The 9,455-nt window shown below is 41.1% G+C and overlaps 1 protein-coding gene across 1 annotated transcript in view; it reads left to right on the forward strand.

Moving 5' to 3' along the window:
• LOC146813685 (solute carrier family 22 member 7-like) overlaps positions 1-4,159 on the forward strand; it is a 172,534-nt gene extending 168,375 nt beyond the window's left edge. Inside the window, exons 8-9 of the mRNA XM_085609487.1 lie at positions 1,865-2,071; positions 3,899-4,159. Of these exons, the coding sequence (XP_085465613.1) occupies positions 1,865-2,071; positions 3,899-3,974 (283 nt within the window). The 3' untranslated portion in view covers positions 3,975-4,159. The remainder of the gene's footprint in view (positions 1-1,864; positions 2,072-3,898) is intronic.
• The last annotated feature ends 5,296 nt before the right edge of the window (positions 4,160-9,455 follow it).

The following is a 9,455-nucleotide window of genomic DNA, read 5'->3' on the forward strand; positions in this document are numbered from 1 at the left end:
GTTTGCCTTAATGTTCAGCCATGGAATAAGGACAGAGCTAATGGCAACATTGAGGCACTTTGGTTTGGCCTAAGGGAAATCCATAGCATATGTGGGGAGGGGCATCCAAGCCAATAAGCTGGCCCTGGCACAAGGAAGGGATTTTGTGACATATAGGGGCACCCATAGCGTTATCTGAATTTGTTTCAGGTAACTCAGGGAGAGCATCTGGTTTCATTGGCCTTGCACACCATGAAAGGATTTGAATATTTAATGAGTGCCCTTTAACAAATGTATGTCATAATTCTGCTTTAATAAACTATTTGACCCTATTATTTTTCCAAATGTTCCCTAAAGTTACTTAGAAGAGGTCAGGCTCACTCGCTTCACTCTTTCACTACAGGTCAGGGCAAGTGTTACCCCAACCACTTTCAAAGATCACCAGCCACCCGTCAAGAACAGAACGTGAAGGGGCGCATGCATCAAGCTTGTTTCCAGTTGCAAACGGGCCGATTCGCAGAATCGTCCCTTTTGCAAATGGAAAAAGGCCTTTTCTGATGCATATACCTTTCTCCATTTGCAATTCAGGGAATCACAATTTTTTGCGATTACCTAAATTGCGAATGCATTTAGGGAATCGCAATTTGCGATTCCCTGAATACCAATGCATGTAGTCTTTTCTAAATGCGAAATGTGCATTTAGGAAATGCTAATTATCATCAACTTCAAGTTGATGGTAATTTGTGCATGCTTTGAAAAATGCACCAAAAATACATTTTTCAAAGTGCCATGTGGCGCACACATGCCCCTAGGCTATATGTGTGCTTCACATGTTCACACTTACTTTTTTGGGGGGGAGTGCTTCAGAGGGACCTTAGACCCCTTGGCACATCTGTATTTGCATCCGCAATTTGCGATTACCAATTTGGCAATTGCAATTTGCGAATGCATTATCATACATTCCTATGGGCCTGTAGGCCCATTGGAATGAATGGAGTCACATAAGCTAATAGCGATTCGCAATTTATGAATCGCAATTAGTCAATGTTGAGGGATCACAATTTTTATTGTGATTCCTACATGCATAGGCATTTGCCATTACCAAATAGCGATTCCTTAATAATCGCTATTTGGTAATCGCCAATCGTGACCTTGATGCATGTGCCCCTCAGAGTCTTGATGAGTACTGTCAACTTTCCTCAGCTCTCACTGGGACCAGGAGGTTACATTTAGATTGTGTAAAACAAATAGTTTTAGCAGTGCTAAGCACACTCTTCTAAATATTTTTTTTTTAAACTATCACATTTTTGAACAAGCTATTGCTATGTTTCATTATTTTTAAAACATGAACATTTGGATAAAACTTTCACCCCTGTGCTTTGCATACATAATTATGTTGTGCAAATGAGCATGAAGCAAAATGCATTGACACTAAGGAACAATTTAAGCTAACAACATCCTTCATAATTATGTTATGGTGTATGTCAATTAATATAAGTGAAATAAAAATATTTTGCCTTTTTAAAATATCTTTTTTCTCTTTCCCTATGATTTATAAGTGCATTTCATGTTGTGTTATACAGTAGGAGAATTCAATTATTTAGGCTTCCGCTACTGTTTAGTGTTCTAAGGCACTATATTCTCTTTAGACGAACACGTCATTTTTCATGTACTGAAAGGAGAAAAGAGTAAGATTTTCATATCAGCACCCTAAGGCTCATGTGGTATCACTTCCTGGAAAGATCCAGAATCAAAGGTCATGATGATGTCACATCCTGTGATGTTATAAAGGTCAAAGAATTTGTGATGTTACTTCCGCTAGCCTAGGCATTTTGGTGAATCCAGGTCTATGACTTCAGCCCTGTCTTGCACCCTGTTCTTCTAGGCAAAGTGGTGTTGGGTACAACTATTCCCTCGCCCGTATCGGTGCATCCCTGACACCCCTGGTCCTGCTACTGGATGATGTATGGAAGGTCCTGCCACAGATCATCTTTGTTTTCGTAGTCATCATTTCTGGCTTGGCGGCTTTTGCCCTTCCTGAGACTGTCAACTTGCGGCTTCCTGAGACAGTTAATGATGTCGAAGTGACACAGTGAGGCTGCACCAGTAATTTGCATACATATATATCTATAGAATGAATATACCTACCAGCTCTAGGAGATGGCTTAGATTTGTATTATTATTGTTTGTATTCTCCCAATCATTGCAAATTCCTTGTGTCATCTCTTTGTGAAATCTGTTGCTTTAAGGATGGCCTAGGATGAGACCTAAAGAGGCTTAAAGGTGGCATGAAAAACAGCAGTGTTCTCGGCTCCCTTACCTTACCTCTTCTGCCTATAGATGCTGCAATTCTTCACAAAAGGTTGTTATAGCATCTCAGAATTCTCAAGGCTTTGGAATTCCTAGTTGGAACGTGTGACCATGAACTGTCCTTCAGGTTCTGAGTGGCTGCTGGGAGGGCTGTGGCTGAGGTGTTTACTTGAAACAAATTTTCTTGTGAGAAGGAAGCTTTAACGTTGTGACTTTTTTATTTCTTTCTTCACACCACTTTACAGTTGTTGTTTTCATCCGTAGACTTAGTTGATGGTGGTAGTGATTGAAATAAGATTGAATATGGCTAAGCGTGAGAGGGATGTGAGGCGTGTTTCATGACCCACCTCTTCTGTTAGTGGAAATCATGGCACAGTTGTGTTAAGGTATGTACAGAAAAACCCATAGCAGATTTAAAAGTCTCCATTAAATGAAGATAACAGACACAAGTAGTAGAGGCTGTTTTGGACATGGTAGAACAACCATCAACAAAGATTGTTGTAGAGACAAAATACAAGGTGGCCAGTTACCTGCTTAGGCCATTATCTTCTTTGTCTGACTGTCATCACATAGGGGACTGTATGCCTGAAAGATCCAAAATTCTTAGGGCCTCATTTACTGAACATTGGCATAGGACAACGCCGCAAGAATTTTTGCTTCACTGCCTTAAGCCAATTTGAAAGGGCAGGAATGTACTGTATTTACAGGATACAGCGCATTCCTGTCCTTTCAGCCAGTGCTAGAGCATCATTTGGTGCCCAGCACCAACACCGGCACACTTGCACCACGGTACAAAGGTGTCTGCAGAGAGGGGCACTTTCCCGAACAAAAACAATCCTGAGATGCCTTTTACCAATTCTACGTTTGCTGCAGAATATAGCACACATGGAAAGAGGAAAAAATGGAATGAAATGAAAACATTCCTCTTGGGTATGTATGCTTTGTGAAGACATAAGGTTTTGGTGCTGGCCTAGGTTTCCATCATTTTGTAAATCTGGGGCAGCATCAAAATCTATTGGTGTTACGTGGAAACACCCATCGCAGTGCCCATGAAACAACTCCTTGATGCAGAGCAGGGCAACACAGCACTTTGTGCTGCTGTGCCTTACTTCATATCTGAGAGGCCATGCAAAGCCATGCAGGCTTGCTTTGTCATGTCATAGCTATGATTGAGAGACCTGTGCCACCGGAGCATAAAAAAAAGTGGCACTCCAGCTGCACAGGCCTCTTGTAAATAAGCCCCTTAGAATGGAACTTCTGGTCACAGTCAGCTGGCAGGTTTTTGTTTTGGCCACACCACAAAAATGTTTCGGGGTCCACTGCATGATGGAGGCTGTGGTAGAGGAAATATCTGCACTGCAACAATTCTCAATTCAATTCTTTAAGAAATGTGTGTTTTTTCAGGTGTAGCTTAGCCCTTCTCCAACACAGCCAATCATTGCAAACGCAATGACACTCAGGAAGGTGTGGAGATGTACAAAGATGTGACATGGTTTCTGAGTAGATGATCTGAACAGACAATATGTTGAATGGCAGTAATTTACATATGTATCAAGCACAACATTGTGGTTTTAAATTCTCATCTCGGCAACAAATTTATTTTCTACAGTAAATTGAAACCAAAGCAGCCCAAGAAGAATCCAAACGATGACATCTGCATGGATGGTGAAGTTCTGATGACTTAGACGCGCTGTGCCCTGTTGGAGGCAAAGGAAAGATCAACATACCCCAGACGGATCACGGATTTTTAAATAGTTATCTTTTTTTGGTAGGGGGGGCTTCTAAAGTTGAAGTTTTAGTGAATAATTGACTGATGGTGCCTGCAAATATGGTTTATTTGATCTTTCTAATTTGTGCATAAAGTATAAGTAATTCAGCAAAAAACACTTCACAGCAACATTAATGCGCCTATTGCAAGAAAGAGTGAGGCACAAAGTGGTGGAGACTCTGGAATGATCTTTGCCCTTCAAGGTTGGGTTGGGAAACTCTTTATTTGGTACCTGGGAATGTGGGGTAGAGAGGTGAAGTTCATTCCTATCCCTCATGTCTGGCTAATGTGAGCTCCGAATATTATGGGCTTCAGCATCCGATTGAAATGTAGGCCTATGAGTTGCTTCAAGTAAGGATAGTTTTCAACTGGCCATTAAGGGCTTTATGTTTTATGGGTGTTTGGCTCTGCTGAAGGAAGGGGTACCCATAAAGTGTACAAACATCCTTAGCAGGGAAGACTACTCTCTCCCACCCATTGATAGTTGGTAGAGCCTGATTAGGTGCAAATACAAACCATTTTGACTGTGGTTCATTGTTACATCTGCTCTGTAAGAAATCAGGTTATTAGTTGAAAAGGATGTAAGGTTTTACTGGGAATCAAGTACCCCATTGTAACTTTTGAGTCTCATGATAGTGAAGCAGAGGAGTTCAAAGCCTACTCGGGGAAGGAGTTGTGGGCTTTTGATCCAACTGGCCAGCATGCAACAACACTCACTGGATTATTGTCCAGTCAGCACTTTTTCTTTTAGAAAGGAAAAGTATTTTTATTACACAAACACTACTGAATACAATGTGTTAAGTTACAAATATGGACATCAGTGAGACGAAAATACCTTTGGTGACACCTTCATATCATGTTACACCAAAACTAGCCCTAAACCTTATCAGCACAATGCCTCACCCATACTAGATGCAAAATCACACTATAACGGGGGTGTCATTATGCATAAAGGTTTACCAGCTTTGTCAGCATCTCAGCACATAAAGAAAGTGACCACGAATTACATTAGAATCATTAGAAATGATACTCATAGCCAATATCATTAATTAGAATGTTAAACTATGCATTGTTCATCCCAGCATAATCAATAAAGCTATTTAAGTTCAAATACATCTCTGTGGGTCTTTATTTAACTTTAAAAAGGTCACAAAAAGCAGTGTTAGAACCAACCACAGGGGATCTCTACTCCCTCCCCCACCTCCGTCACTAAAAGCCCAAAACAATTGATCATCAAAAGCTAAACATCCTGTGGGGATAAATGGGTAGAACCCTTTTGCTACATGCTCAATCCCTCACAACTGGAATATCACACTGCCCTCAAGCACTTTGTATATGCCGCGTGCCTATCTGGCCAGATATAAGGAAGTAGTTACCCTTTCATGGTGCAGGTCATTGTACCCTCAAGAAAGTGGATTATATACAGTGAACAACTGTTGCCCTCTGAAAATATATGTTATGCCTCACATTAGATGCTGCCCTTTCTGGCTGTACCTTGGTTGTTGTGATTATCTGCAAATGTACTGTGTGTATCCCCAACATACTTTTTCCAGCTCAGGTAGAAGAGGGGTGAACTGTCTGGCAGATACAACACAACCTGCAATCAGTATCCTTTGTTGCTCCTCATCACCATGGCTTCTGAGATATCTACAAACCCTGCTCATGGTAAGTGGTGCCTTATCATCTTGAAGCTGAATAATAAACACAAAAGGTGCATTTGAAGGATCTAAGTTGCCTTCAGCCCCTAATTGTCTACTTGATTGTCACAATCTCTCATGTTTCTTAGGTGTAAGTTTACCTTCGAATCTGTGGCTGTGAATTCAAGTCTGTAAACAGACCTATATAGGTGCCACCCATGCGCACTGACATGAGTTGCTTTCTGACTCGTTCGCAGATGCACACTCACAATCACATCAAATGTGAGCAGTGTGCAGATCGCTTGGATGGAATCCTGTTAAGTTAAACAAGCCTTGTTCTCAGACAGAGAGGCGAGAGAGATGGTGAGCAATGTGTGTTTAAATAATGTCTCTACCAGAAAGGGCGTTACCAAAGTTAAGTAACTTGATTTTCTGAAAGAGATTAATGACCATGGATTATTTACCTTTCAAATAGAAAGCACCTTCTAGAAGGCCGATCTGTGAACTGGCTCAATCCAAAAAGTCCTGAAGGACCGAATGGGCAAAGTGCCCTTCCAGTGGACCTGGCTCTCTAGAGAGTAGTGCCGCAGTGACTCCCATGTAGCAGCCTGGGACATGTGCAAGAAAGGCGCTCTGCATGTCAGCACAGTGGCAGCAGCTTTGGCTCCGGTAGAATGCTCCCGGAAGTCTACAGGGGGCGGCTTTTGGGTGAATGCATAGCAGATCTTAACATAGAGTACAACCCCAACTGAGAAGGTCCTTTTGTTCTCAGTCTTACCTTCCTTTGCTTCAGTTAATTCAATGAGGAACATTTGTACACCGGAGTTCTTTGGTACGATCAATGGGAACTGAGAGCTCTTTCCAGATCCAGCTGGTGAAGTGTCTCCCCCTTCTTACAGGGGTAAAGCAGAGCAAAGAACACTGCAACAGGGATGCTCTGGCCAACTTGAAAGGGAGTCACTACTTTCAGATGGCAGGAGCTTTAGTCCCCAAAACCAGTTTTTGTTGGTAGAAAGTGGTGTAGGGCAAGTTGACCAACAGAATCTGTAACTTGTTCACCTTTTGCGACAAGAAGAACTGACTTGGGACTGAGGTGCCTGAAAAGACAGCTGTGTGGAGCGTCAAAGGGCACACAAAAATGTGTGGACTAAATTTAAATCCCATGGGGATCATACATTGCAACTTCTTGAGGAAACGCATCACAACTGGTGATTTGAACAGTGAGTGCTGGTCAAGCAACAATGAAATGTGTTTACGACACCTGCAGATTCTTAATTGCATTCGCCGAATTCAAATGATATTTATGTCATCCTGAACGCATAATAAATTCATAACACTCATGTATATGCTAATGTTTAAAATAATGCATGAAACGTAGGATCTTATCTTATGTGTGTTGAAAATTCAACGAGACTCACCCGGCAAAGCGTCTTATCTATATATAATGCACCTTAGTGCAAAATGGAAAAATGATATAAAAAGATGAGAAGGGGGCGGACTGTTCTTTGGATCACCTTCTGTCATTTAGTTTCAGAAAAAAATTGATATTTTTTTTCCCCTTTGGTCTGGAGAAATGACTTGAACTCAAATATTGCCCCAGCAGAGGTCGATTGGCTGCATAGCAATAAAAGAGAACATGGACGCAATGATGAATTATGCATCTATCTTGTCCCTTCCGCCAATGATTGATGATATATTCACCCCTTTATTGGACCACTAACTTGTTGTCGATCCAAATGTTGGACGTGCAACTTGCCCAACAAGTTGCGCATATTTCACAATTGGAAGTGGCAGTGCTCAGCATCAGGCTTGGTGCATGCACATCAGTTGTAGCAGCTGCTTTACATTGAACAGCTCCATTAGCAGTGGAATGCTCCAGAACAGATTCTTGCAAACAGTTTAATCACCAAAAGACTGGTCTCACTTGTGAAGTATTCAGACTGTGAAAAGACAAGATCTAATGCTCCCTTAAGGCAGCCATCCATTCAGACCCAAGGGGTCCGATTCACAGAACTAACTTAAGACAAAATCCTAAACTTACTACTTTTGGTATTCACAGAAGTTAGGATTTTGTCTTAAGTTTGTCTTAAGACAAACTTAAGACAGACTTAAGATAGACTTAAGACACACTTAAGACAGACTTAAGACAGACTTAAGTTAGGATTTTGTCTTAAATGTGTCTTAAGTCTGTCTTAAGTCTGTCTTAAGTTTGTCTTAAGTCTGTTTTAAGACTGTCTTAAGTCTGTTTTAAGACTGTCTTAAGTCTGTCTTAAGACTGTCTTAAGTCTGTCTTAAGACTGTCTTAAGTCTGTCTTAAGACTGTCTTAAGACAAACTTAAGACAAAATCCTAACTTCTGTGAATACCAAAAGTAGTACGTTTAGGATTTTGCCTTAAGTTAGTTCTGTGAATCGGCCCCAAGAACACTAGGGTTTCTCAACACTGCACCTCTGTAGGATAATTCCTTTTGAAATTCATATTGGAGCTTGGGCTGGCTTCATTTCTTAACCAAAAGGGAGATGAACATCACCAAACAGACTGGAGAACAATGAATAAAAATGGAGGAAATTAGACCAAATGCATTCTGTAAACTAGTAAACAAGCAAGATCCAATGGGTTTGATGAAATGTACTGTATTGCGGTAGAGGAATTAACGATAGTGTGCACAAAATTTGCAAAGTGAGTAGGATGCCAGGTTTGTAGGAGTTTTTCAATCATTGACACAGAACTGTCTACCTGTAAGTCAAACGTTTCTGCTGCTGAGGTTAAGATGAACTCTTTCTGCATTAATAACACAACACTGTTGTTCACAGCTTATCGAGGTGCATATTATCCATTTTTGTTCTGGGCCAGGAGACATTTTCAAATAGTCCTTTGGGGGGAGGTTGAAGGATTGCCCCCAAACCTTTTGGGGATTTCTTATATTGTCAACAAATACAGCTGGCCTTAGGTCACACTAGGTGTTTAACCCTGGGTAGCTTAGCACAGAAAGCAGTCAGGCTTAAATTAAAGGCAACGTGGAAAGTATGTATACAACAGACAAACCGTAATAAATTAATAAACACAACACAAAAAATCCCAAACCAATTTATTTGACACCAAAATGACAAAATCCAATCAGTAGAGCCAGAGTTTTTTTGTGAAAACAAGTGCCTAAAAGCCAAAAGCACCAATTGCAGACATCTCGTCATGCAAGACCGGGCCAAAGTCAAAAGTTAAGGATGACTGCGCTGTAGCTCTCTTCGGATATAAGAAGTAGATTGGACCCAGTCAGCCCTTACCTTTGAACTCAGAAGAAATTGTGACAAAAAGTATCTGAGAAAGTACAGTTCAGCAGAGCAAGGCTGCAGGAAGTGTCAGAAAACTGAACTTTGTCATTAGATGGCCTTTGGTTGAAGTTGTGGTGAAGATTTCTACATTTAGACTAATATGCTGAAATGGAAGTTGAAAATCTCTAGTGGGACGAGGTGGAGGGCTGTAGCCAAAAACAGTTCCACAAGGTCGAAGACCACTTTGGTGAAAGACTGGTAAAAAGGATTTGAGACAAAGCGAGAAGCACACACATATATGTGTGCTTCTCACTTTGGGCCTCATGTAGGTAAATAAATTTTACCGGTTCATAAATACCGAGCCGTACCGAATCGGTAAATTAGAACCGGTAAGTTACATGTAGGTAAAAATTCGGTAACAGTTACCGATTCGGTAACAGTCGGTAAATACGAATCGGAATTCACCGAATCGGTAAATACCGAGGTGGTATCC

Source organism: Triturus cristatus, chromosome 6 (assembly GCF_964204655.1).
Source record: "Triturus cristatus chromosome 6, aTriCri1.1, whole genome shotgun sequence".
NCBI lineage: Eukaryota > Metazoa > Chordata > Amphibia > Caudata > Salamandridae > Triturus > Triturus cristatus.